Source organism: Bos mutus, chromosome 22 (assembly GCF_027580195.1).
Source record: "Bos mutus isolate GX-2022 chromosome 22, NWIPB_WYAK_1.1, whole genome shotgun sequence".
Taxonomy (NCBI): Eukaryota; Metazoa; Chordata; class Mammalia; order Artiodactyla; family Bovidae; genus Bos; species Bos mutus.
In genome coordinates this window covers 67,192,581-67,220,248 of record NC_091638.1, presented here as the reverse complement: position 1 = coordinate 67,220,248, position 27,668 = coordinate 67,192,581, and the positions used below count along the sequence as shown (strand labels likewise).

Below are 27,668 nucleotides of genomic sequence, written 5' to 3'. Positions count from 1 at the left end.
TCAAGTGCTGATTCCTCAGGCGGGGGAGGCTACGAGGTGCAGTCAGGGAGGGATGATGTGAATGACTGTTAAGCTGGGTGGTGGTGGTGTGGGTGTCATTCTTTATAAGGTAGGTACTGTACGTTTTTTATTTGAAATGAAATGTTTTTTATATGAAATGTTTTATTTTAAAAAGAGGGTGGGGACTTCCGTGGTTGACTCTGAGCTCCTACTGCAGGGAGTGAGAGTTCAATTTCTGGTCGGGGAAATAAAATCCCACATACCATGCAACCAAGAAAAAGTATTTATTGAACACTAAGAATATATTGGGCTTCCCTGGTGGCTCAGGTGGTAAAGAATCTGCTGGCAGTGCAGGAGACCTGGGTTCGATCCCTGGGTCGGGAAGATCCCTGGAGAAAGGACTGGCTACCCACTCCAATATTCTTACCTGGAAAATTCCATGGACAAAGGAGTCTGGCGGGCCATAGTCCACAGAGTTGTAAGAAGTTGGACACAACTGAGCGAATTTCACTCAAGAATATATTGTCTGAACATTTGTCACGGTAAAAATTTAAAAAAAAATGTTTTTAAAAAGAAAATAATGATACTATCCTCCTTGTGTACAGTTCAAGTGAGACAATCAAAAGCAACCATTAGCTTCACTTTAATATGGACCCTGCTCAGTGCTAACACGTGATCTGCATGCCCACGAGACAGCAGACGTGGTCCGGGGCAGGGTGCCGCTGGCCATGGCTCTTGGCAAAGCCCCGTGAATTCATGGAGGGCGTCCATCCAAAGGCACTGACTCCTGCCTTCCCACAGGTGCTGAAGTCCACGGGGGATGTGGCCGGAGGCCGGGCCCTGTATGAGGGGTATGCGGCAGTCACCGATGCGCCCCCCGAGTGCTTCCTCTCCCTCAGGGACACGGTGCTGCTCCGCAAGGAAGCCCGGAAGCTCATCGTTCAGCCCAACACTCGCCTCGAAGGTAATGGACTCCTGGGCCCCCTGTGATAGAGGGCCCTCGGGGAGCACAGAGGAGGCCTGGAACTGACCCCGGAGCTCGGGAAAGGCTACTCGAGGTGGCTCCTGTCTCCCCCCTCCCTCCCGGCCCAGTCCTCCCCATGCCAAACCTCAGGCCCACACCTTCACATCCACCACCACCATAGGCCACCCCCCAACACACACACACACACACACACACACACAGGGTCAGGCTGCTTGTGAGATGGCAACAGAAGGTTGAGGGCGGCCAGCAGAGCAGGGGCTAGTGAAACAGACACACCCCGGGCCTTGGAGGAGGCTGGGCATCATGCTGGAGAGTCAGGCCTGGTGGGGCCCAGGAGTGAGGTCAGGTGAGGCAGAGAGGAGGCACCCAGCAGGCTGAGAGCAGTCAAGTCAGAACAGAGGTCAGCAGCCCCATGGTTCCTCTCCCCTCCTCAAGTGATGCTGCCGTTTCCAAAAGCCACGCACTTGTACCTTTTGTACTAAGAGCGTTTGCACCTCCATGGGTAAGTATGAGAGTTAAATGCAATAATTACCTGCTCCTAGTGAGGAGAGAGCATTTCAGAGGTTTAGCCTAAACTCTACTCTGGGGAATTCCCTGGCATCCCAGCGGTTAAGACAGCGCTTTCATTCCCGGGGCCTGTGTTCAATCCTGGGGGTGCCAGCACCCTGCTGCATTCACTCTCTTCTCATCCCTTGCCTCACGTTTCCCGACACTGGCATGTGAGGCACTTGAGACGAGGTGGTGCCAGGCTGTGGTTAAAACATGAGCTTCAGAACTGCGCTGCATCCTTGGCCTATTCACTTAACCTTTCTGAGCTTGGGTGTCTTCATTCATAAAGCCCGTGTGGATTGTGCGCTGACTCTAGTGAACCTGAGTACTTCCTTCAAGTTCTAAGTGTATTCCAGGGATTAACCCTTTAAATACTCAATAATACCCAGTAAGGTATAGGTATTATTACAGGTAAGGAAACTGAGGCACAGAGAGTCAGTTACTCAAGGCTTACAGCTTTTTACTGGAGGAACCAAGAGTCAGATCAAGAGCATTTGCTCCTCACTATGCTAGGAAGTGGAACTTCATGGGAAGCTGTGAGGGTTAAATGAAATAATTACCTCCTCCTGGTGAGGAAAAAGCATGTAAAATGTTTATTCCAAATTCTAGAGAATTCCCTGGTGGCCCAGTGGTTGGGACTTAGTGCTTCCACTGCCGAGGCTTGGTTTCAATCCCCCATGCAGGCTGCATGGTGCAGCCAAAAAAGAATAATTAAAATAAAAAACACTTTAGTTAAAAAACAATATAAACTCCACTCTGTGCTCCAGAGGTGTCATGGATTTGCCAGCCCTCTCCCCTGGCTCACCACCCTGCAGGCACACTCTCTGAGCTATCACCCAGCTTCCTCTTCTTCATGGTGGCTGTCACTCTGCCATTTTCCTGTCTGCTCCTCTCCATGGCAACAGGAACAGCATGTCCCCAGCACCTAGCACAGGGCCGGGAGCCACTCAGTGCCTGTCAGTGAGTGAGTGAGTGGATTATACCAGGCTCCCAGCAAGTGCTCATTACATGGACAAGATCATCATTGCTTTGACTGTCCAGCTCTGGGCAGGCATTGGGGATGGACTCCTCACCTCAAGTTGTTCTCAGCCCATTAGAAATAAGACAGAGAGAGAAATGGTCTTACAAGGGAAGTGTTCATGGGTGCCCAAAAGACACAAACAGTGGTCTGAACACTTAGAGAAGAGAAGATCATATCTACCTTTGAGAGAACTGGGGAAAGGTGGGTCTGGGGAGGAAGTAGGGGGTAAACTTTGAGGCCCAAAGAACAGGTTGAATTTTCAAAGGTGGTGGTGATGGTGGTGGTGATTGTATTAATAGCTCACTTTTGAGGACTTCCATGGGCCAGAGTCTGGGTAAAAACTCTCCACGGATCAACTCCCAACAACTTAAATGAGGAAGTTTCCCCTTTTTCAGCTGGAAACTGAGACACAGAGGGGCCGTATATTTGAAGTCACACAGGGAGTGGCTGGCAGGATCAGGATTTGAACTCGGGCCATCCGAGCTCAGAGCCTGTGCCCTTAGCTGCGTACATCCCATAAGGCCACAGAGTACAATGAGGCACTGTGAGCAGGTAGAGAAGTGGAGGGATGTTAGAAGGAAGTGCTTCCCATGAGTATTCAGGAACACCACATAGGTTAGATGGGTGCCCTTGGAACAGCCCCAGTTGACAGATGAGGAAGTAGGTTCAGAGATCGCGATGCTTATGATAGCTGGCACTTGGTGAGTGTGCCTTCCACCCATTATATTATATTTAATCATCGCAGCTTCTTGAGAGATGTACTGTGCTTGCCCCCACTTTCCAGATGAGGAAACTAGGGCTTAGGTTAAGAAACTTGACCAGGGCCCCACAGTAGATGGAGATGAAGCAGTTCCTCCTGGAAGCCAAGGACTGTGTCTGTTTCACCTAACATGGCACTGTTGTAAATCTCTATTAAGTGAATGAATGAATGCAGCAATTCATTGAATACTCCCCCTTTAACGTTTCCTATCTCATAGGATTATGGAGTCAGTTAGACAATGAAATATTGAGCACAATTTTTGGCACATGGTAAAAACTCAGGAAGACAACTAGCTGCTTCTGTGATTACGACTATGATTCTGTTTCCCTATTAAAACCTTTTCCTGCTGCTGTTTTTTCTCCATCTCCTCCCCAGGCTCAGAAGTACAACTTCTTGAGTATGAGGCCTCAGCTGCAGGCCTCATCCGATCCTTCTCTGAGCGCTTCCTAGAGGATGGGCCCGAGTTGGAGAAGATCCTCACCCAGCTGGCCACAGCTGATGCCCAGTGCTGGAAGGGGCCCCAGTGAAGCCCCATCTGGCCAGGCTTAAGGCACCTGTGAGGCCCTTCCCCGACTCGATCAAACCAAGGCTGTAAGTGGCCCCCTTTTTGTGGGCCCAGGAGAGGGGCAGGAGCCTGGACCTTGGTGCTACCTCAGCCAGGGGTGGTGACACTAAGCCCTTCCATTTGTCAGCACTTTCCAGCTTATCAGTGGTTCCCTTGTGTTATCTCATTTGATCTACACTGCCTTCTGCGGGGTGGGCAAGGCTCCTTGTCCGGATTCCCAGATGAGGAAATACAAGTTGTGAGAAAGTGACCTGTCTAAATCCTGCAGGATTCAAAACCTCTCCCAATCCAGTGCTCTTCATGTATTACTTTTATAACCAGAAAAATAAATATTGGAAACCACCACCATCTTCGCAATTTGTGTGGTTCTTTCTGGCCTTGGCCTCACGTCTCATTTGCTCCCAGCAGGGTGGTGGGATCAAGTCCTAGGGAGGGGGAAGGAGGGTCATTTTTAGGCTCCCATCTGCAACAGGATTTTGCCATCACCTCTAAATCTGGATATGCAGAGAGTCACATGGGTGAACATAATATGATTTTTGCCATCCTCCCTCATGGCTTTTCTTCTATTTTAAAGAAGAACCTAAAAACTGGAACTAAGATCATGACTGTAGCCATGAAATTAAAAGATGTTTGCTCCTTGAAAGAAAAGATATGACAAACCTAGATAGCATATTAAAAAGCAGAGACATCACTTTGCCAACAAAAGTCTGTATAGTCAAAGCTATGGTTTTTCTGGAGAAGGCAATGGCACCCCACTCCAGTACTCTTGCCTGGAAAATCCCATGGATGGAGGAGCCTGGAAGGCTGCAGTCCATGGGGTCTAGGAGAGTCGGACACGGTTGAGCAACTTCACTTTCACTTTTCACTTTCACGCATTGGAGAAGGAAATGGCAACCCACTCCGGTGTTCTTGCCTGGAGAATCCCAGGGACGGGGGAGCCTGTTGGGCTGCTGTCTATGGGGTCGCACAGAGTCGGACATGACTGAAGTGACTTCACTTATGGTTTTTCCAGTAGTCATGTATGGATGTGAGAGTTGGACCATAAAGAAGGCTAAGAGCTGAAAAACCAATGCTTTCTGATAGTGGTGTTGGAGAAGACTCTTGAGAATTCCTTGGACAGCAAGGAGATCAAACCAGTCATTCCGTAAGGAAATCAATCCCGAATATTCATTGAAAGGACTGGTGCTGAAGCTGAAGCTCCATTACTTTGGCCACCTGATGTGAAATGCCGACTCATTAGAAAAGACTCTGATGCTGGGAAAGATTGAAAGCAGGAGGAAGAGGGGGCAACAGAGGATGAGATAGTTGGATGGCATCACTGATTCAATGGACATGAGTTTGAGCAAACTCCAGCAGATAGTGAAGGACAGGGAAGCCTGGCTTACTGTGGTCTGTGGGGTCGCAAAGAGTTGGACAGAACTGAGTGACTGAACAGCAACAACAAAAAAAATTGGAACACCTCAATCCTAGAATTTAATCTGTCTTTTTTCCTTTTAATTTATTTTTCGCTGCTGGAGTACAGGCTCTAGGACTGGGGCTTCAATACTTGCCACAGAGGGGCAGAGTCAGAAGTTGTGGCCGACACAGTTGCTCTGTGGCATGTGGGATCTTCCCAGACCAGATCTTTTTCTAAATGGAACAGGTGTTTCCTTCATTGGCAGACAGATGGCTTCTTTACCACTGAGCCACCAGGGAAGCCCAGGAGTTAATCCCTTAAACTTTGGGTTTTGTTTCTCTATCCTAGACCTCGAGAGTAAGCACGGAAGAAAGGACGCGGCCCCTTTTCCACCCAGGTAACCGTGAGGATGAGCGGACGAGTTAGTTTTGCTGTTGATAAACCGGAGAAGGGCACCTCTCCAGGCCTCAAAGCTCAAGGGGCCCATGGCTGAGCCAGAGGTGCAGGGCCTAGAAGCTCCTGATGGGAAGAATCAGAGATAAATTATATAAGTCGGAACGAGGGATTGCATCTCAGCTGGTAGAAACCCCGGCAAGGACCAGCGCAACTTGCTCAGGAGCCTCTCTGTCCCGGGCCGGAAAGTTGAGCGCCCGGAACCTTGACACGCGAGCTTCCCCCCAACCCGGAAGCTTTTGGGCACTGCGCGGCGGCTGGCCACAGCCGGTTGCCAGGGTGACGCCTGGAAAGATGGCTGCTACGTCTTCGTCGGATTCAGACGGCGGCAAAGGCGAGAGGTGAAGGCTGCGATCCTTGAGACCCCTTTTCCTACATATGTAAAGAAGGTGCCCCGGTCCCTGGGATCTGGGGTCCTGCGAGTCTCAGCAGCGCTGGCAGTCCTTTAAAGATCACATAGGGAAACTGAGACCCAGGGAGTGAATGGGTGTGTGTGGGTGACTCGAGAGCTGCGATGGGGGAGCCGGAACTTGGACCCAGACTCTATACCCCTAGTTCAGAGCTCCCTACATACCTCATTCCCAGAAACAAGTTCCCGCAAAATGTTCTTCCTTCCCTTGGAATTCATCATCTGCCCCGCCCTCGCCCCCGTCCCCCAACTCTGTCCCTCTTCTCCCAGCAGTGAGGCCAATTCGAAATGGCTGGACTCACTCAGCGATTCCATGGCGAACATCCACACCTTTTCCGCCTGCCTGGGTGAGTCTCTGGGACCAGGAACCCTGGTTCTGGGGAGACCGGGGTGTCAGATGGTCCTAGAGTTAAGCTTCTAGGATGCTGAGACCCTGGTTTATGGCCCTTTTTATGTTTTCCAGCGCTGGCCGATTTTCACGGGGACGGGGAGTACAAGGTAAGCCTGTCACCCCAGAAGTGAGGTTTCCTGATAGTTCCAAAGAAGCTCAACGTAATCTGGAATTCATGTGCACTTTGAAAAAGCACGTTTAGTGTTACACTTTATTTTTAACGTGGAAGTGGAGAGAACCTGTTGATTTCATATGACAGACTGCAGAAAGTACAGCTAAACAAAATGCTGCTGGAGATTATACTAAGACAAAGCCTTTTCATTTTGTTGACGTTAATTCTTGGCTGGAAGGGTGCATCCCATGGTTGGGGGTGGGGCGTTAGAATCTGGAGGGAATTTAGACATGGAGGAAACTGAGAGTTTTATGTTTATCAAAAGGGTATGCATTTTAAGGTTAGCCGTGAGCTGATCATCTTGAAGCTGGATGATGGCTATTTGGGGGTTTGTTATATGAGTCTCTAGTTTTGTATATGACTGAAATTTTTCATAATAAAAAGATTAAAATTAAGATAAAAATATAAAGATAAGTAAAGAAATAAAAAATTTTAAAGGCACAGATTTTTTTAAAGGTTGAGAAATTATTGATCTAAAAGAAAGGAAGTTAACATATATTGAGTAATCATTTCTGGACTAGACCCTCTTTGAGGCATTTTCACATACATAGATACTGTTTATCTCTATTTTGTTAGTGGGAAAATAGATTCCAAGAGGCTGAGTTTACCAAGTTTGTAAAAGGTGGCAGACCTGGGCCTGTCAAATTCCCCATCACATGTTCCATTACAGCTCAGCCCTCACCAAGGGCAGTGAACCTACAATGGATATGTTATGATGGCAGCTAGAAAGGAGTCATATCCTGCTTGGACAGTGCAGTAAGATTCATGGCTTTGGCCCCCAAATCTCTGTCCATAGAGCATTCAACAATTAGCAAGCGTACAGTGAACCCCTTGTTTAAGGGAATGGCAGTCCACTCCAGTATTCTTGCCTGGAGAATCCCATGGACAGAGAAGCCTGACGGGGTACAGTCCATGGGATTGCAAAGAGTCGGACACAACTGAGCTACTAACACACACAGTGAACCTCTCCTGTGTGTAAGTTGTTGTGCAGACACTAAACTGAGAAATGAATCAGTCCATAGTCAGAAGGAAATACGGATACTGTCCTTGATTCATCCACAGTGTTGACTGAACACCTGGTGTATCCTTGGTGCTGGGTTGACGGCAGTGACGGGTAGAGAAATCACAGACCGCATGTGCTTAGTTGCTCAGTTGTGTCCTACTCTTTGCAGCCCCACGGGCTGCAGCCTGCCAGGCTTCTCTGCCCTAAACTGGAGGCAGGAGGAGGCAGTGCTACGTGAACTGTGCTGAAGGATGAATGAAGTGTGTCAAGAAGGCACGGAAGAGGGGAGGGCATCAGGCAGAGGGAACTGCACAGACAGAGGCAGAGACGCTTGCAAACTCACAGCGTATTTGTAGAGAGGAAATTGCTTTCGAACTGTGGTGTTGGAGAAGACTCTTGAGAGTCCCTTGGACTGCGAGGAGATCCAACCAGTCCACCCTAAGGAGATCAGTCCTGGGTGTTCATTAGAAGGACTGATGTTGAAGCTGAGACTCCAGTACTTTGGCCACCTCATGCGAAGAGCTGACTCATTGGAAAAGACTCTGATGCTGGGAAAGATTGAGGGCAGGAGGAGAAGGGGACGGCAGAGGATGAGATGGTTAGATGGCATCACCAACTCAATGGACATGGGTTTGGGTGTACTCCAAGAGTTGGTGATGGACAGGGAGGCCTGGCGTGCTGCGGTTCATGGGGTCGCAAAGAGTCGGACACAACTGAGCGACTGAACTGAACTCAAATTGAACATTAGAAAGTTGAGGCCAATATAAAATAGTAGTTAAAACCACTGGCTTTGTTTTTTTTAATTTTTGGCTGTACCCTGCAGCATGTGGGACCCTAGTTCCCCAACCAGGAATCAAACTCATGCCCCCTGCATTGGAAGGCAGAGTCTTAAACACTGGACTTCCAGGGAAGTCCCAAGACCACTGGCTTTGGATTCAGACAGACCTAGGTTCAAGACCTAACTGTACCACCTACTAGCTGTGTGACTTTGACCTAACATCTCTAAGCCTTATAGTTTCCTCATTTGTGAATTGGGGCTAATAATTTTATCTACCTCACAGGTTGTTGCTCAGATTAAATAAAAGAGTACATGAAGTTACTGGTGTGGCTTCTGGCACACTGAGCATGCTCAGAATCCAGGCATTCTGTGGCAGCCTGCATTCTGGCTGGAGCATAGCATGGATGGGGAAGTGATAGAAAACCTGTTGGGATCCAGATCAGAGGGGCCTTGCAGGCTTCACTCAGGAGAATGGGCTTGCATGGCAGCTGCAGCGGCTTGGCGGGTAGAAATACAAGAGCTCGTTTCTCCTTTGTGGGTTGCACGTCTCCTTTGTGGGTTGCACGTCCCACTCTGTGCACTTGGTTCTGCTCCTTTGCCGTTTGAAAGCCAGGCCTCAGAGCCCACATATGAGTTTCAGGCCCCCCAGTGACCTCAGTCATTGTCCCAGTGTGTAGAACAGTGTCTGGCATGGAGCAAGCCCTGAAGAAACACTTACTGAACAAATACTGAAAGTATCAGCTGCCCCCTGTTCCTCACTAGGCTCTGTGGTTCGCTGTCTCCTTTGACTTGCACTACAAGTGTCCTGCAGTGTGCACGGGTGCGTGTTAAGTTGCTATAGTTGTGTCCAACTCTGTGCGACCCCATGGACTAGCCTGTCAGGGTCCTCTGTCCATGGAATTCTCCAGGCATGAATACTGGAGTGGGTTGCCATGCCCTCCTCCAGGGGATCTTCCTGACCCAGCAGGGATTGAGCCTGAGTCTTTTTGGTCTCCTGCATTGGCGAGCAGGTTTATTTTTTATTTTTTTAACCACTAGCACGACTTGGGAAGCCCTGTCATGTGGTAGGTATTCCCATTTTGCAGGTGGGAAAACTGGCTCAGGAAGTCATTTTTCCCAAGGTCACACAGCTTGCAAAGCCTTTGCCCTCCTCCCACCCACCTGTGGTACACTCTGAGTATATATGGATGTGCACCAGCAAAAAGCTAAGCCCAAGAAGAGGGGCAGTAGGGGTGTCTTTAGCCCCTAAGTCTGGAATCAGCCAGCCTCTCTCTGCAGCTGGCCCTGGGAGACCTTGGCCCAGATGGGCGGCAGCCCCGCCTGAAGGTGCTTAAAGGACACACACTGGTGAGCCAGAAACCACTACCCGACCTGCCAGCCGCTGCTGTCACCTTCCTCATGGCGTCACACGAGCCCCGGACTCCAGCACTGGCAATCGCATCAGGCCCTTGTGTGTATGTGTATAAGAATCTCAAGCCCTACTTCAAGTTCAGCCTGCCCTCGCTGCCTACAAACCCCCTGGAACAAGACCTTTGGAATCAGGCCAAAGAGGTAAGTGGCACGGGGGATGAGAGCAAGAAGGCAGAGGTGGCTGCTGCAGGTGGGCCTCATTCCCTGCCTGGCTCTGGAGCTCACAGGCTCTACCTTCTTCCCATGGTGGCACAGGACCAGATTGACCCCTTGACCCTGAAGGAGATGCTGGAGGGCATCAGGTGAGAGCCCACTGTCCCCTTCATGTGCCTCCCTTACCCCCCAGTTCCTACTCCTTCATCCCAGAGCCCACTGTCTGACACCCCCCTCCCCCAACACTGGGCCTGTTTCTCAACTCAACCTGCTGGGATGGTCCCTCTCCTTACAGGGAGAAGGCAGAGGTGCCTTTGTCTGTACAGTCACTCAGGTAAGGGCCCTCTGGACGGCCAGGGCTCCAGAAGCTCCCTGGGAGGGCAGGGGGAGAGGCTGTGGAGTGGCCTTGGAGGGCAGGCAGGCCCCGGGCGCACAGATGCCCCTACTCTGTGTGTCCAGGTTTCTGCCGCTGGAGCTGAGTGAAATGGAGGCGTTTGTGAACCAGCACAAATCCAAGTCCATCAGGCGGCAGGTACTGCCCCCTCTCATTTCCCTGTAAAAAATACAGTTTTATAAACAGACCATATAAAGCCAAACCTGACGAGTTTTACTTTGCAGTTTTCCTTCCAGCCTGTGCTGCCTATGTAGTCTGCAGGGCTTCTCCATTCAGTTAGCAGTGACAGCTTTGAGTTGATAGATACAGTTATGTAACTTACATAACTTTTATCATCTTGGTAGTAAAGGTAAAATATTTTCATTAGGGAAAATTTTGAAAATAGAAATACAAAGGAAAAATAAAAGTGACTATATTCTTACTACTCAGAGTACTCTTACCATTTTGATACATTTCGTTCATAAGTAGGCCTTTATATCCTGCTTCCCTTGAGCACATAACATTGTATCTTGAGCATTAGTCTTGAAGAACTCCATTTTTAGTGGCCCCTTGATCATTTCATTGATGATTCATTATTCATTCATAATTTAACTATTCGGTACAGATCATTGGTCAAGAAGTGTTTCCTTTTTATTCACTTCATATTTTTCTTAGTTAGGATTTTAATGACTTTATTGATAGACCTACTCATTGATGAGCTCCAGTGGTTCCTGACCTCGGGGGCTGAGCCTTGTCCAGGGATGGGCTTTCAGAGCTGTCCCTGCATTTCAGAGCCACATAGGAACCACCCACTTGCTATAGAGGACATTTGAGCTGAACACGTTGACCAACGCATGCCTCCATGTTTGGCTAGCTGTAGATCGTTCCCTGAGAAACATTGTTCTCTCCTGCTGATCAGCAGCTCAGATCCACAATTGTGACTATCTCTGAGTACTTTTAAAATGAGGAAGTGAGTTAAGTATTGCTTAAAAGATGCAGTGTGGGGGAGGCCATCCTCCCGGGTATGCATCGTGGCTACCTGGTTGGGAGCCACTAGCATCCACATTTCTGTAACTTTTCTCCTTCCACTAGGCTTTGAGGATTCTTCTTTTTTTTATCTTAAAGGTAGTCATTCAGTGAACAGCTTTATCCAGAGAAACGTCTTAGTCCTGCTAAATTATTTCCATGGGAGAAATTCCTAAAAAGGGGATCATCTCCTCTCTTGTTTTCTGTCCAATCACAATTAGAAGAACATATGCCCACTGTAGAAACTGCAGAAAAGCCCAATGAAGAAATTAAACCCTGCCTGTGATGTCATTGTCCAGAGATAACCAGTGTTTGTATTTAAAGGTTTAGCTTTCCACGGTTCTTTTTATTCATATATATGTTTTTTAAACTGTGATAATACTAATGTAACTTTTAATCTGTATTTTCTCTTAATACATTAGAAACATTCTCTCTGTCATTGAATCTTCTTTTAAAATCTGATTTTGGTAAATGACTGTGTGGTTTTTGATCATACAGTTTATAATTGACTTAGAGAATCCTGTTTTGTTAGGAAATTAGGTTTGCTACAATCAACACTTTTGTAGATAAATCTTCTGTCACAACTCTAAGACTCTTCTTCCTCCTTTGCCCTCTTTCTTTCTGGGGCGTCCTGGGAGGAGCTGGGGTGGGAGATGGTGTGAGGGGATCTCCTGGGTGACCCTGGAGTCCTTCTGCAGACAGTCATCACCACCATGACCACCTTAAAGAAGAACCTGGCTGACGAGGACGCTGTGTCCTGCCTGGTGCTGGGCACTGAGAACAAGGAGCTCCTGGTGCTAGACCCGGAGGCCTTCACCATCCTGGCCAAGGTCAGTGTGGGGGTTCTGGCCCTGTGCACACCCAAGGCCCAGGCTCCATGCCCTCCCCTCCCCCAAGTCTCCTGCCCCAGTTAGTTAGTTCTTGGTGATACCTGTTCATTGTAGAAGTTATAAAATGTAGACGGGCATAAAGAAGACAGACAACCCCAAATCCTACAACTCACGCATGTCTTCTGTGAAAGTTTTGGCACAAGTCCTTGTAGACATTTTCATATTTAGACACAGGTATATAACTTTCAATATTTTTTTCTTTTTTTTACAAAAACAGCCCATGCTGTAGGATCCTGAAACCTGCTATTTTCAAGCAGCAGTAGCTCATCAGTATCTTTCCATGTCCATATTAAACCACGTCAGCCTTTGCAGAGGCCGCTTAACATCGATTATATAAATATTCTGCAATTTCTTTACCCTGTTGCCAATTGTATGTTTAAGTTATTTTCAGTTTCTTGCTATCATTAACCACCACCACAGCAGGCTTCCTTGCCAAACATCTTTGTGTGCTTATCTAAATACCTCCTTACATGCATTCCTAAAGTAGACTTAAAAGTTTTGCTACCTGTTCCCCTCCAGAGAAACTGTTTGTTTTAAACTGTGCCCAGGAGGGTGTGAGTGAGGAGAGGGGCACTTAGAGGAGTGGTGTCAGGTCAGGGAGGGGCCGGGGCTCCAGAGAAACTGGGGTGTTTGAGTCTCTCTGCAGATGAGCCTCCCCAGCGTCCCTGTCTTCCTGGAGGCTTCTGGCCAGTTTGATGTGGAGTTCCGTCTTGCCGCTGCCTGCCGCAACGGGAGCATCTATATACTGAGAAGGTAGCCACATCCGAGCTCTCTAGGGTCAGAAGGAACATCTCAGAAACCTAGTGGTTTCGAGGGCTGGCAAGATGAGCAGGGCTTTGGAGCGAGAATGTGGGACTGGAAAGAGCCCAGAACTTCATAGGAGGCAGAGCCCTTGAGCGTAAGGGATGTCTGGAGGCTTGTCCCGTGGGGCCTGGCAAAGTGAGAGACTAGGCTGGGTGGCTGTGACACTAGCAGTGCAGTCAGATATTAGATAAAAATGGTCTTTCCTATTTGTTCTATTGCTTTTATAGTTACGGGAAATTTCCTTATGCATTAGTTTGATGTTTCTTAACAGTCATTCTTTTAATTCAAGAAATGTTTTTGAGTACCTGCTATGAATTAAGCATTGCATGAGGTATTGGGGATATATTGATGAACAAAATACGTAGTCCCTACCCTTGTGGGAAGACATATTAAGACCAAGATTATATTACAAACTGGATACGTGCTATGGAGGAAAAGTACTGGCTCAGTGAGGGATAAAAGGGGGTCAGGGTGATCAGCAAATGCCTGTCTGAAGAGATTACTTGAAGGTTAAGAAGGATCCAGTTCAAAAAAGTGGAGCAAGAGTTACAGGCAGAGAGCACGTAAGCGAACTCGGTGGGAAAGGCATTGGCATGTGCCACTTGAGCTTGGTGGCAAGAGATGACATAGCGATCAGGTCGACTCACGCAGGACCTATTAGGACATGGTGAAGATTCTGGGTTTCATCTGCAGGGGAATGGAAAACCATTATGGGGTTTGACTCAGGAGATGCGATGAATGACATGATCCACGTCCATTTCGGAGGGTAGATTGGGATTAGGCCCAGAGACCAATGGAAACCTCTTCAGATGAGTCTTCAGATGGGCGATGTCTCTGGCTTAGACTTAAGAAAGGTGGGCCAGAGTCTTTCTGGATAAGAGAAATAAGATTCAGATGCCAGGAAACTGAAAACTCTGCATCCACACAGAGCAAACTCCTCCTGCTTTTCTGATAAATTACTAAACTATTATATTAAATGGAATCTCAGTCCATTACTTCGTCTCACCTGAGGTACACTCGCTGTAAACTGGTTAATGCCAAGTTATCACACAGATCACCATAGTGAAGTTGGGAGGAAGACCAGGAGGGAAAATACACATTCTGTTATCCAAGGTCATGCAGCTACTAAGTCCTAGAGGTGGAACTCGTTCCTGGGTCCTCTGCTTGTGGGCCAAGGCTGCTCCCAGGATCATCTGTGGGGCCTGGAAAGAGGAGGGTCAGCCAGGGCAGGAGAGAAGGTTTCTGGGCTGAGAGTGAGTGAGTGAGTGAGCGTTAGTCACTCAGTTACTCTGCGATCCCATGGACTGTAGCCCTCCAGGCTCCTCTGTCCATGGGGATTCTCCAGGCAAGAGTACTGGAGTGGGTTGCAATGCCCTCCTCCTGGGGATCTTCCCAACCCAGGGATAGAACCTGAGTCTCCTGCATTGCAAGCAGGTTTTTTACCATATGAGCCACCAGGGAAGCCCTGGGGCTGGGAGTGTGTGTCTTCATTCCACAGAGACTCCAAGCGTCCCAAGTACTGCATCGAGCTGGGCGCCCAGCCTGTGGGGCTTGTCGGTGTACACAAAGTCCTGGTGGTGGGCAGCAACCAAGACAGCCTGCACGGCTTCACCTACAAGGTGTGATCGCACGGCAAGCACCCCCAAAGCCTTCCACCTGCGTCTCCTCAGTCCCCCTCAGCAGGCGAGCCCTTCTGGCATTCCCTTCCCAGCAACTCCAGCCACCCCTTCTTTCCCCTTCTCAGCGCTGAGCCCCCAGCAGACACTTAGCTGTTCCCTCCCAGGGTAAGAGGCTGTGGACAGTGCAGATGCCTGCAGCCATCCTGGCCATGAACCTCCTGGAGCAGCACTCCCGGGGCCTGCAGGCCGTCATGGCTGCGCTGGCCAACGAAGAGGTCCGCATTTACCATGACAAGGTCCTACTCAACGTCATCCGCACGCCGGTGAGCTGCTGACTCCTCCCTGCCCCGCTCCCACCTTTGGGGCTCACTCACTGCCTCTCTGATCCCACTCCCCTGCCACCCTTAACTTTTGATGTATTTTGAAAACGTTTATGCACAACTCACTATATTGAAAGGATAAAACAATGACCGAATCCTTATTGTCGAGGGACTTGTAGTCTAAGGTGCGAGCCAGCCAGAAACACAGCTGATTCAAATACAAGACAGACTAAAGCAGACCAAAGCCCAGAAAAGGCACAGAGACGGACTATAGTGACTGGGGACAGGGGATGGCAGGGTGGGGTGGTGAGAGATACATAGGGATGGAACTCAGGAGCCATTTCACAGAGCAAATGACAATTCAGCTGGTCCTCGAAGCAGTTTGCTTTGAGAAATGGAGTGGATAAATGAAGGTGCAATATTCCAGACTGGAAATAACATGAACAGCGGCTGAGAGGCATGAGTGTTCTTGATAAAGGAATCCAGGTAGTTTGATGAATTTGGACCAGAGTTTTTCAAACAGAGTTTTGAGTCATCAGATCGATTTAATGAACCAGTATGAGAACCAGAAAAAAGTTCAGAGTGTATCACATGTGAAACTTTTGTGTATATGTATGTGTAAAGTATCATATGTCGCAATATAAAATTTGAAAGCAGCTGGTTTGGACCACAGGCTCTCGGGAGCGCAGGCGGTGTGGTGTACAGGTTGGGGAAAGGACAAAGAGAAAAGGCAGGTTGGAGTCAAATATGGAAGGCCTTGAATGTAAACGAGGAGGGCAAAAACCATTGGAGGTTTTTCAGCCAAGAATAGACATGGTCATATTTGTATTTTGAAAGGCAACGGAAGCAGCTGTTTGAAGGACAGACTGGGGAGAAAGATGGCTGGGAGATGTGTTAGAAAGCTGAACTCAGAGGCCAGTGATGTTCAGTCTCGAACTATGGCCATGACTGAGCAGGGGGCGGGGTGGGGGATTAGCACAGGAAATATTTCAGAGGCAGCATAGCCCCTGGCCTCACCTCACATTTCACCTCGTACATCATATGTGGGGTCTCCCACCTTTGTCCCCCCTCCTCCCAGTCCTGTTCTCTTCACTGAGATCTTTTCCCAGCTGAACTCTGGTGTTTCCACCATAGGAGGCAGTGACCAGCCTTTGCTTTGGCCGCTATGGGCGGGAGGATAACACCCTTATCATGACTACACTAGGTAAGGGGGTCAGGCCTGGTGAGGGTTTTAGAGGTGGGCGTCTGTGGGACAGGCCAGACCCTGGGAAGGAAGAGGTGCACGTGAACACGGGCAGGCCTGGGTTTGGGAAGCAAGGCCTGCCTGCAGACACCATCCCGTCTGGGGCTGGGCCTTCACTGGGGACAGCTCATTAGCAGTTTGATGTCACTACCTGGGGCCAGGCCCTGGCTGTGTCTCCAGTTCACCCCAGTATCTGCCACAATGCCAGGAACATCAAAATAGTCAGTAAATAATTGCTAGGAACTCTCCTGGCGGTCCAGTGGTTAGAACTCCATGCTTCCACTGCGGGCGACCCAGGTTTGATCCCTGGTCAGGGAACTAAGATCCCGCAAGCCAAGTGGCTTTCCCAAGCAACTAAATAACTGCTAAATGAATGAATGCATTACTGGCAGGACACACTTCATTCCTTTCAGAGACCCACAGTCTCAACGAGAAGACAGAAGAGGATCAACACGAGGCAGACTGGGGAGAAAGAATGGGACTGTCGGGTGGGCCTGGGGAGGACACATATGCCGTCTGCCCTCTTGCCTAGGTGGTGGCCTGATCATCAAGATCCTCAAGCGCACAGCGGTGTTTGCCGAGGGGGGCGGTGAGGCCGGCCCCCCACCAAGCCAGGCCATAAAACTCAACGTGCCCCGGAAGACCCGGCTGTACGTGGACCAGACACTGCGAGAGCGGGAAGCCGGTACCGGTGAGGCTCAGGCCGAGTCCCTCCCCTCCTCCTCCTCAATTGGTCCAAAGTGGCAGCAACTGGCTGAATGCCACCCGGGTGCCCTGAGCAGCAGGAGGAGACCTGGGCGAACCAGGCAGGTCTCATGCCTATAGAGTCCCAGAGACAGCCTAGGAGGTACACCCTGCCAACAAAGAACTAGAGCTCAAGGTAGAGGGTGCTGCGGCTGCCCTTCGAGTTCAGAGGAGGGAGCAGCCGCTTCTAGGTGCAGAAATTCTCGTAAGAGCAGTAGAATTTGATCAAGGTTCTTCCTTTTCCTGTTTGATCTTTCATGCTCTTTTGTTCGTTCAGTACCTATGATTATGCCAGGCCTTGTGCCAGGTGCCTTGGATTAGGCCAGTCCCTACCTAAAGAGCTCAGTAGACCTTGCTAACTTCACATTGCATGACAGGTGCGGAAGTCTCTGCGGAGTGCTTTTGAGGCGCACAAGAGAATGTGTTTGCCTGGGAGCCTAGCAAAGGCTTTAGAGAGAGATGACATTGGATTTGACTCTAAAAGATGATTACAAGTCCACCAGCCAGACAGGGACAGGGAAGGGCGATTTTGGCAGAGGCCTGGGTAAAGGCACAGGGCCCTGCCTGGGTTCAACCAGGAGCCAACAAAGGAGGCCAAGACTGCGCAGGCGGCCAGGTGGTGGGAGAAGCCGGGCAGAGGGGCAGGGAGCGGTCCGCAGCATCCAGAGGCTGGCTGTGGGACCTCGGCCTCCTGTTGCACGCTCCCAGCCTCTGCTCACCGTGCCTTCCTCTCACCCTCTCCCCACGGCAGCCCGAGCGGGAGCCTCCTCCCCGCGCTGCCCCCCTCCCGCCTCACCGTCAGCCCCTCGTGTCCCTCCCCTCAGCCATGCACCGGACCTTCCAGGCGGACCTCTACCTGCTGCGCCTCCGGGCGGCCCGTGCCTACGTGCAGGCCCTTGAGTCCAGCCTGAGCCCCGTGTCTCTGACGGCCCGGGAGCCGCTCAAGCTGCACGCTGTGGTGAGCTCTTGGGTTGGGGGTGGTGGGCCACCTCAGGGCCAGAGGGGCAGAAGTCAGGGGTGGGCGGGAACCCCTCAGGCCAGAGCCGGTTCCAAGGCAACTAGGCCCTATGCCCCTTGTCACCTGCCCACAGACTCAGGGACCAAGACCTCCTCTGTGGGCGCTCTCGCCTTCTCTCACCTGTGCCGCCTCTTCCACTCAGCTGGCCGCAGAGCAGGCACACTCTCCAGCCCCCTCATTCCACGTGGGACCTCAGACGAGCCCCCAGATGTGGGACCTGGCCCCCAGGTGGTCACATTGGGACGTTTCTTCCCAGGAGCCTGGAGGGACTCTTCAGGAGTCTGTTCACTTCAGTAACTGCCGGCAGCCCGAGGAGGTCGGACTGCCTGGTGCAGGGATGGGGCGCCCTGGGACTTCCACAGGCACGAGGAGGACGAGGAGCCCTTAGACACGCTGACCTCAAGGTCCTCAGGCCTCCAGCCAGCTCTGAGTGGCTCCCTGAGGTGTTCGGTCTGATCCAGTTGGGGTTCTAGTCTCTCTTTGTCTGAAGACAGTGGAGAGATCCAGAGAGGAAGAGGCTACAGAGCACAGGGGGGAAGAGGGAGAAAGTGAAATCACCGCAGCCCCCAGAGGACGTGCGGTCGAGGTGGGCAGGGCCGCAGGGCGGCGCAGGCAAGAGCCAGGCCTGCTTGCCCAGGCCAGCTCTGCCTCCCGCCCGCCTTCTCCTGAGGCCACCGCTCAACTCTGTACCCACGGAGCCAAGCTTCTGAGCTCTGGGCCTTCTGATGGACAATGCTTTAGAGCAGTTGGAGGAGGGTGACTTGATGCGGATGAGGAAGCAGGCAGGCAGGTCCAGGGTCGACCTTCTCAGGATCCAAGCCCACAAGGTCCTAAGTGCTTTCTCCCCTCCCCACCCTCTCCACAGGTCCAGGGCCTGGGCCCCACCTTCAAGCTCACCCTTCACCTGCAGAACACATCAACAGCCCGCCCCATCCTGGGGCTAGTGGTCTGCTTCCTGTACAACGAGGTGCTCTATGCTCTGCCCCGGGCCTTCTTCAAGGTACTGGTGTGACAAAGGGTGGGGTGGGGCCTGATCAGATGCCCACAGGTCAGAGGTGAGGGGGCTGGCAAGTGGCTGCAGCTACAGGGCAGGCTAGGGCGCAGCAGGGGCCCTGAGGAGAGCCCCCAAGTTTGCCTGCCCCAGCTGCTTTTCTCCCAGCCTGCGTGGGTCTGAGGGTGGCACTTGGAAGGTGCCGGGACAACAGTAAGAGTCTGGGCCCCACCTGTGCCTCCCTCAGAAGCCTGTTGGTGCTGGGGGTCCCAGAGCCGCCCTGCTGCCCAGCCCTCCCACAACGAGAATGGGGACCCAAAAGAGAACCTTCCAGAGTGAAGCACCTGGTGTTCCCCAGGTCCACATTTGAGCCTTAGTTGAAAGGACCAAAAACCGAGAAGGACTTCGGTATGTGGAAGAAATAGCCCTAGACTTGGTTGGAGGTCAAGAGGTTTAGGGACTTGCCTGGCAGCCCAGTGATTGAGACTCCACACTTCCCTGCAGGGTTTGATCCCTGGCCAGGGAACTAAAATCCAGCATGCTGTGCCTCACAGCTAAAAAGAAAAAAAGTTTACCTTTAATTATGGACACACATGCAGCCTTGGGGCGTTCACTCCCCCGCTGAGCCGTGTGCCCCTCGAACGGGCCTGTCACCCCTGCCCGCCCTGCCAGGCAGTGATGTTCAGCTGGGACAGCAGGGTGACAGAGCTTTGAAATCTACCCAACACTGGCTGGGTGTGAGGGCTGACTTCCTCACCTCTTTGTCCCCAAACTTAGGTCCCATTGCTGGTGCCAGGGCTCAACTACCCCCTGGAGACCTTTGTGAAGAGTCTTAGTGACAAGGGCATCTCAGACATCATCAAGGTAGGTTGCCAGTTGGTACTAGTGCAGGGGAGAGTGTGAGTGAGTGTGGATAAGGCCCCGGGTGGCTGCCAAGAAGGGCTGGGTATCTGCACAGCAGAGGCTCCCCTCTCCTTGGACCGAGCCCTGCACTGGGGCTGGTACAGACCAGGCTGTGCTGGCCTCAGGGAGTAGGGGGGGAGGCAGAATGCCCCCTACTGCCATGGCCACCTTCTCTGTAGGTGCTGGTGCTTCGAGAAGGCCAGAGCACACCCCTGCTGAGTGCCCACATCAACATGCCCATGAGTGAGGGGCTGGCAGCTGACTGACCCCAGTGGAACCAGAACCAGGAGGATCCAGCCGCCTCCACTGCGCTGGGCAGAGTCCATAGTCCCAGGTTCGCTCCTGTGTGGCACCACGCCGGGCCGCCGCCTCCCTCTCCTCTCCTAGCGCCCCTCCCTCACTACCCCGACCACCGGGTGACCTGCAGCACAGGTCAGTGAGCTCCTTCCTCCTCAGGAAAACCCAGGCGCTGGCCCTGTGGGCTCCTGCCACTCTGGTCTTGTCCCCACTTTCCTCCAGAAAGAACCCCCAGGTCCCAAGGAAGAGTTCTGCAGCAGTTACGCTGAGATGAGGGCATAGGCCCCACCTTCTCCTCTGCCACTCTCCTTGAGCACGTCTCTTTGCTGTTGCTGCAGAGTTGGCAGGGGCCTGGCCCCAGACAGTCAGAGGCTTTTCTCAGTGAGACTGAGCCCCCTGTTGCTCCCTGGGGTGCCAGAGGCTTGGCTGTTGCCAGCTCAGCTTGCAGGCAAAGCACATGCTCTGATCTCCCTCTCTTTCTATTCAGGGGCCCCGGGAATAGCTGCCTTCCCACAGGGGGCCTTTCTGAAGTGTTGGGCTCAGCCAAGGTCTCAGGCCTGTGATGCTCCATGAAGATTGCCAAGGAAGAGGCTGGCGCAGGAGGCAGAGAGTGCCTGGGCAGGGAGCTAGCGGCCCGAGGAGAGGAAGGCTCAGCTTGACACAGCAGAGATGGGGTCAGGGCACACAGGAGGGGCATCTCTGGGGTCCTGGGGAGGGGGCTTGGGAGGCAGAAGCCTAGAACTGCCAAACAAAATGCTCCTCTATGCCCTGGAGCCCAGATCAGTCAGGTGAGTGGCAAGTTCACTGGGCAGTGGCCATTATGTGTGAGATTTGCTGGAAAAGCATAGCCCTTAGGTGTTGAATCAGGCATCGAATGAAGGTGCATGTTAAGATCTTAGGGGTCAGAGACGCACAGTCTGGGCCCTTGGTGCCTCCTGGAGTCCCCTAGCTAGTCTGCCTGGCTGACCTGCCAGCTGTCTTTCGGGTCAGTGCTACCCACGGCTGCCCTGAGCCATTTGTAAGCCAGGAGTCCTGTTCGCTGAGGAAGGGCCTATGCCTTCTGACCAGGTACAGCCTAGCACGTGGCAGACAGCTCAGGCTTGTGGGAAGTAACCAAGTTTCTGGTGTTTCCATTTCCCCAAGTGTAAAAGGAGGCGGTTTGACTAGATTCTGCTCTAATATCCTAGCGTTTGGCAGCCCCTGTAAAGAAACCAGGAGTCAGCTCCAGAAAGGGGATACTTGGCAGGAATAAGCACAGAACTTTTGCTCTTGAGACCAAGGGCCCCACGTTGATGGATTCTGCTGGACAACAGCCTCTGTGCTGGAAATGGTGAGGGACAGCCCATAGCCACGCTCTCCGCAGGGAATGCATTTGGGGTGAGGTTAAGAGAATTAAGGGGTCTGGACCAAAGCAAGAGCCCATCCCCCTCCTGTCTGCACGGTCCAGCCACTCGCAAACATAGACCAGTTAGGTCGGGGTGGCCTGGGGTTCCTCAATCAAGCTGACTGAGGCTCGGGGGAATGAGGAGCAAGTTCAGTATGGAAATGGAAAGACAGGTAGAGGGATCGTCACCGTCAGTCAGATTTCAATCAAACCTGAAGGGTTTTCCAAGAGAGCTCATCAGAGATGGAAGGCCCTGCCCCAGAAGGTATCAAGCCCCTTGTCACTGGAGCTGTGTCACTGTGGTGAGGCCAGATGACCTCACAGTCCCTTTCACCCCCGTGAAGTGATGAACTGTGTGAACTCGGAACGAAGAAGTCTCAACCGGGGTCTCCTCATAGTTATCCATGATGATGCAAGTGGAGAAACGATCCCGAGGCCCAACCGCTAATATGAATTTACATGATGTGATACTGTGTCGTTGTTCAGTCACTCAGTCGTGTCCGACTCTGCAGCCCCATGGACTGCAACACGTCAGGCTTCCCTGTCCTTCACCATCTCCCAGAGCTTGCTCAAACTCAGGTCCATTGAGTCGTGATGCCATCCAACCATCTCGTCCTCTGTCATCCCCTTCTCCTCCTGCCTTCAGTCTTTCCTGGCATCAGGGTCTTTTCCAATGAGTCAGTTCTTCACACCAGGTGGTCAAGGTATTGGAGCTTCAGCTTCAGCATCAGTCCTTCCAGTGAATAGTCACGACCGATATCCTTTAGGATTGACTGGTTTGATCTCTTTGCTGTCCAAGGGACTCTCAAGAGTCTTCTCCAGCACCACAGTTCAAAAGCATCAATTCTTTGCCGCTCAGCCTTCTTTATGGTCCAGCTCTCACATCCATACATGACTACTGGAAAAACCATAGCTTTGACTAGACGGACCTATTACTTAAAAACACATGAACCGCGTGATGTGGACAGTGTAAATAAAGCAGTAGGAAGACTGCACGATCCCAGTGCCCTCGCTAGAGCTCTGAGAAACGACATTAAGGATGAGGAGAGTGGTGCCTTTTTTTAATGTCAAAAAACATGTACCTACTTAGTACTCTATTTGTACTGAGTCGCTCAGTCACGTCTGACTCTTCGCAACCCCATGACTGTCGTCTGCCAGGTTCCTCTGTCCATGGAATTCTCCAGGCAAGAATACTGGAGTGGGTTGCCATTTCCTCCTCCAGAGAACCTTCCCGATGCAGGGATCGAACCTGGGTCTCACACACTGTGGGCAGATTCTTTACTGTCTGAGCGACCAGAGAAGCCCCACTGGGTACTATGGCATCAGGCAATTTATAACAAGGAAACAGCCTCTTCCCATTCCTCAGTACTGTGCCCTGCTACAATCATTTCCTGCTCTGTTAGCTATTCTGTAAATATGCTTATACAATCTTTGTTGGCTCCCTGTCATAATAGATGGGGCTTTAGCTCTCTTGTGGCAGCACCCTGCCCTCTCCTTTTGTCCCCAGTTAGGTAAATCCATATTCACTATTTAGATTACTACGTGACTGTCCACTGCAGAGCCAAGAATGGGGCTGTAATTAAATTACCTTTTAGTGTATTATTTTTCATGGAGTTAATAGTTGCCCTGTTTTTTTCTCCTTTGCTTAGTTTCTATGTGTACCAACTGCTGGTTCTTCTCCGACCGGGTCTGACAGGTCCTCTGGGTGCGTCCCTTCATCCCCTGCTTAAGGGAGTGCCATTTGTTCACTAGAACTGCAGCAAGCACTTCTGGGAATTCTGTTTGCCAAGTTCTGGGCCAGATTCCTTAATTCCTGGACCCTGTGTCCTTTTTCGTAGTTCTTTTGTCCTTTTTCGTAGTTCTTTTACCCCTCACCTGGTGAAGCACATCCAGGGGTACCTTCTCTAAAAAGTCACTAAAGTTGGGCTTTCCTGGTGGCTCAGTGATAAAGAATCAGCCTGCAAATGCAGGAGACCTGGGTCTGACCGCTGATCCGGGAGAATCCCACATGCCACAGAGCAACTAAACCCACGCACAACTACTGAGCCTGCGCTCTAGAGCCCGAACCGCAAGTGCTGAATCCCACATGCCCCAGAGCCTGTGTTCCACAAGAGAAGCCACCGCAGAGAGAAGCCTGCACACTGCAACTCGAGAGTAGCCCCGCTCGCTCCAACTAGGGAAATGCCACGCAGCAATAGAGACCCAGCACAGCCAAAAAATAATTTCTTTTAAAAGAATCTTTTTAAAAAAACTCACTAGAGTTAAAAATTTTAAGACACCATTCGTCTGAAGATTTTATTTAGTTCATACATGTATGTGATAGTTTGGGTCGAAAATTTGAAGGTGAAAGTCATTTTTATGTAAGGAAGTAATTTTTAAGGTAGTGCGCCCTTGTATTCTGATTTTTGGTAATGCCATTGAGAGGTTCCATGGCACTTTTGCTTCTGGCTTTGCTCTGAGGTTCTGAAACATCTGACACGTTACCGTGTGTCTTTAGTTGTTACGCTGCGGGGTGGAGGCTTGCATCCTTCAATTCCAGAAAATTGTTTCTTGAGTGATTTCTTCCCATTTTCTCTGTTCTCTCTGGAATCCTGATGAAACCCAGCATCTTATAAATGATAATTCCAGAGAGAATAGAACTGAATCCTCTGATTTTCTTCTGTCTTCTATTATCTTTTGGTTCTATTTTCTGAGAGGTGTTTACCTTTCAGCTCTTCTCTGGAATGGTTCTTAAAATTCTATTTTATTTTTTGGCTGCACCACATGGCATGTATATCTCAGTTCCCCAGCAGGGGATCAAACCCGCACCCTCTTTAGTGGAAGCACAGAGTCTTAACTGCTGGACCACCAGGGAATTCCCTAAAACTCTGTTATTTTAATTCTCAGCTCTTTTTGTTCTCTGTTCAGTCTTTAATTATGGTACCTTTTCAAGGACATAGTTGAGTTCAACACCATCAATCAACTGGATTTAATTGACATCTACAGACTACTTCAGCAACACTAAAATACACATTTTTTGGAGCTCACATAGAACATTCACCAAGACAGATCATATTCTGGACCATAAAAAACACTTTAACAGATTTAATAGAAATCATGAAGTGTCTGCTCTCACACCAAAATGTAAATCAGTAACAGAAAAATAATTGGAAAATTTAAAAATACGTGCACATTAAACAGTAGTCTTCTAAGTAACACATGGGTCAAAGAGGAAATCTCAAGTTTTAAAATATTTTGAACTAAATTGAAATGAAAACAACTTATCAAAATTTGTGGGTGCAGTGAAAGCATTGCTTAGAGGGAAATTTATAGCACTGAATGGATACATTAGAAAAGACGAAAGACCTAAAATCAATAATCTACATTTCCACCATGGGAAGCTAGAAAAAGAAGAGCAAAAGTAAATCCAAAATAAAAAGAGCAGAAATCAATGAGATCGAAAATAGGAAATCAATAGAGAAAAAGCAATGAAAACCAAAAGCTGGTTCTTTGAAATCTTAATAGAATCAACAAGAGAAACTGCCTATTTCCAAGTCTAGTACTGGGTAGAAGGGTGGGGGTGGCAGGGTTGGGGGAATCTCTCCTGAGAATTTTTAACCACATGCCTGCCTGAGTAAGTCTGCAACCTGAATTGACAATACCTGGGTGATCCAAACCACCCCTAGTTGAGAATTTAAAGTGCCGGGTTGGTTTGTCATCAGGCAACTGATAAACATGTTTCCTCTGCGGAGGAATTTACTCTTAATCTCAAAAAATCCCCATTGATAAAATTCCAAAAAGTATGAATTCACAGTCAAAACTCATGAATTGCAAGAAAATATGGCACTGTGAGCAAGAGCAAACAATAAACCTGCATAATCAGGCCTCAAAAACTTAAGGTACTGGAATTACCAAACAATATATGTGTTTTCAATATATTTAAAGAAAAAGGAAACTTAAAATGTAAGACAGCAAGAGTATATAAAATAAATCTGAAAAGGAACCAAACAATTTCTAGAAATGATAAAATATTTGACATGTAAAACTCAACAGATAAGTGGGTACAACCACTAAAAACAGAAACAAAAAAACTTCAGTAGGCTGGTTTAGAAGCTGAAGAAAGACTTAACTGGGAGACAGATTTGTAGAAATTATCCAGAATGCCAGAAACAGAAAATATGTGTTATATAAGAGGCAAGGAGGATGGAGTAGGAAGGTCTAATCAGAGTCCCAGTGGGGACAGAGAGATGACTGAGAATTGAAGAGAAGACAGTTTTCTAGAACAGATGAAAGACATCAATTCATAGAATCGGGAAACCTAAGGAATCCCATTAAGATAAGCACAAAGAAAACCACACTGGGACACATCACAGTAAACCTGCAGAATACCAAAGAGGAAAAAACCTTTAAAACGGTTGGAGACAAAAAGTATCTTGAAAGGAACAGTAAGGACAACAAAATGGAGACCATGAAGACAGAGCCAAGTTTTCAATATATTGACAGGAAATAACTATTAGCCTGGAATTCTACATCTAGCAAAAAATAACTTTAAATAAAAAAGTAAAAAACTAGAAAAGACAGGCGATGGCACAAAATAAAGGGGTAGAAATTTATCCAATAACTTAATTAAAATAGATAAAAGTGACTAAATACTTCAAATAGAAAACATGTAAAAATCTATGTTCAGGCCATTCTTAGGAGGCAGAGAATGAAATAAAAGGATAAAAACTCAACATATTTGGAATAGAAGGGAAATTTCTCAGCCTAATGAAAGACTTTTTTACAAAAACCAGCAAATATATTTTATGGTGAAATATTGAAATTATTCCCTCTAATGTCAGAAACAAGTCAAGGGTGCCCACACTTTCCTCCACCCAGACAGAGAGAGGCAAGAAAAATAAGAGATATAAAAAATACCTTTTCATAGAGATGATTATACATACAGAAAACTCAAAATTTTCAAGCAAATCATAAATTTTAGGTTTCTTGGACATAAAAAATTATTTTCATAAGCCGTGAATAACAGCAGCACAATATCAAGTACTTAAGTTTAACCAATTTATGAGAAAAAGCAACTTTATTGAAAACATTAAATGGAGAGATACACCATGTTCACGACTGGAAACTTCAATCTCATGCTGATGTTGATTTTCCCCAAACATATATAGATTCAGTTGGGTTCCATCACAATTTCAAAGGGGTTTTTATTGATAGGATGTAACAAGCTGATCCTAAAATTTATATGGAAGAGCAAGGGCCAAGTATAGATCTTAGGGGAACACACACAGGTAGATGAAATGAGCAGTGGGACAAAAGAGAAAAATAAATTGTATATTCGATGGATCACTATACAGCAAGGAAAAGGAATGCCTTAGAGCTACACATGTTAATTTGGATAAATCTCAGACACATGGTATTAAAGGAAAAAGCAAATTGCAGTAAAATAAACATGGTATAGTTTCATTTATATAAAAGAAACATGCAAAACAAAACATCTATAATAAAATCACAGAGCAAGCAAGGGAATGATTGAGACAGCACAGCGTGTCCTCTACCAGGGAGAGGCACAGCAGGGACCACCAGGGTATCCATTGGGAGCGTGGAGCCTTAACCACGGGGCTGCCAGGGAAGTCGAGGTATCCATTTCTGAAATGGGGGTAGGGAGGGTGTTTGTCTTGAAATATTTCCTTGCACCTCTTCACTATTTAATTCAAAACCAAAAGAACAAGAAAAGATTCTAGAGGATGGGGGAAAAGCAGAGAAGGAAACGGGAAGTCTGCCAGTGCTTGTACAAAGAGACAGCTACACCAAGTTCTACCAGAGTTAAATAGTAATAGTGCACACTGTTTAGAAAAGCAAAGAAGTCCTAGCAGCTCAAACCTTCAGGGGCGTGGGCAGAGCCTTGGGCTTCTCTGAGGGTTCTTGGAAGGCAACCTGCCATGTCAGTGGAGGGCTACCCCCTGCCCCGGCAGCATTTGCAGATTTTCACTTAACCCCACCTTTGGTCCAGCCCCTCACCCCCACCCTCCCCA

General features: G+C 49.2%; 2 protein-coding genes across 6 annotated transcripts in view; both read left to right on the top strand.

Moving 5' to 3' along the window:
* The window catches only part of DPP3 (dipeptidyl peptidase 3), a 31,984-nt gene extending 27,758 nt beyond the window's left edge, over positions 1-4,226 (top strand). For all 3 annotated transcript variants that reach the window (XM_005903526.2, XM_005903527.2, XM_070358889.1), the window contains exons 17-18: positions 802-964; positions 3,691-4,226. In XM_005903526.2, the coding sequence (XP_005903588.2) occupies positions 802-964; positions 3,691-3,842 (315 nt within the window). In that variant the 3' untranslated portion in view covers positions 3,843-4,226. The remainder of the gene's footprint in view (positions 1-801; positions 965-3,690) is intronic.
* A 1,693-nt stretch (positions 4,227-5,919) lies between these two features.
* On the top strand, positions 5,920-27,038 carry BBS1 (Bardet-Biedl syndrome 1). Of its 3 annotated transcripts, XR_011461965.1 has the most exons (18): positions 5,981-6,070; positions 6,409-6,485; positions 6,602-6,636; positions 9,761-10,033; positions 10,148-10,194; positions 10,341-10,379; positions 10,505-10,577; positions 12,143-12,274; positions 12,981-13,087; positions 14,637-14,757; positions 14,922-15,080; positions 16,212-16,281; positions 16,853-17,011; positions 17,889-18,022; positions 18,948-19,082; positions 19,851-19,937; positions 20,156-20,310; positions 20,761-27,038. XR_011461965.1 is itself a non-coding variant. In XM_070359705.1 (17 exons), the coding sequence occupies exons 1-17, from the start codon at positions 6,024-6,026 to the stop codon at positions 20,240-20,242; spliced, it is 1,779 nt and encodes a 592-aa protein (XP_070215806.1). In that variant the 5' UTR covers positions 5,920-6,023; the 3' UTR covers positions 20,243-27,038. The 3 variants fall into 3 exon arrangements, 2 of the variants coding, with proteins under 2 accessions (XP_070215806.1, XP_014336233.2); XM_070359705.1 differs by having other exon boundaries at positions 5,920-6,070; positions 6,412-6,485; positions 20,156-27,038; XM_014480747.2 differs by having other exon boundaries at positions 5,982-6,070; positions 20,156-27,038.
* Positions 27,039-27,668: the final 630 nt, after the last annotated feature.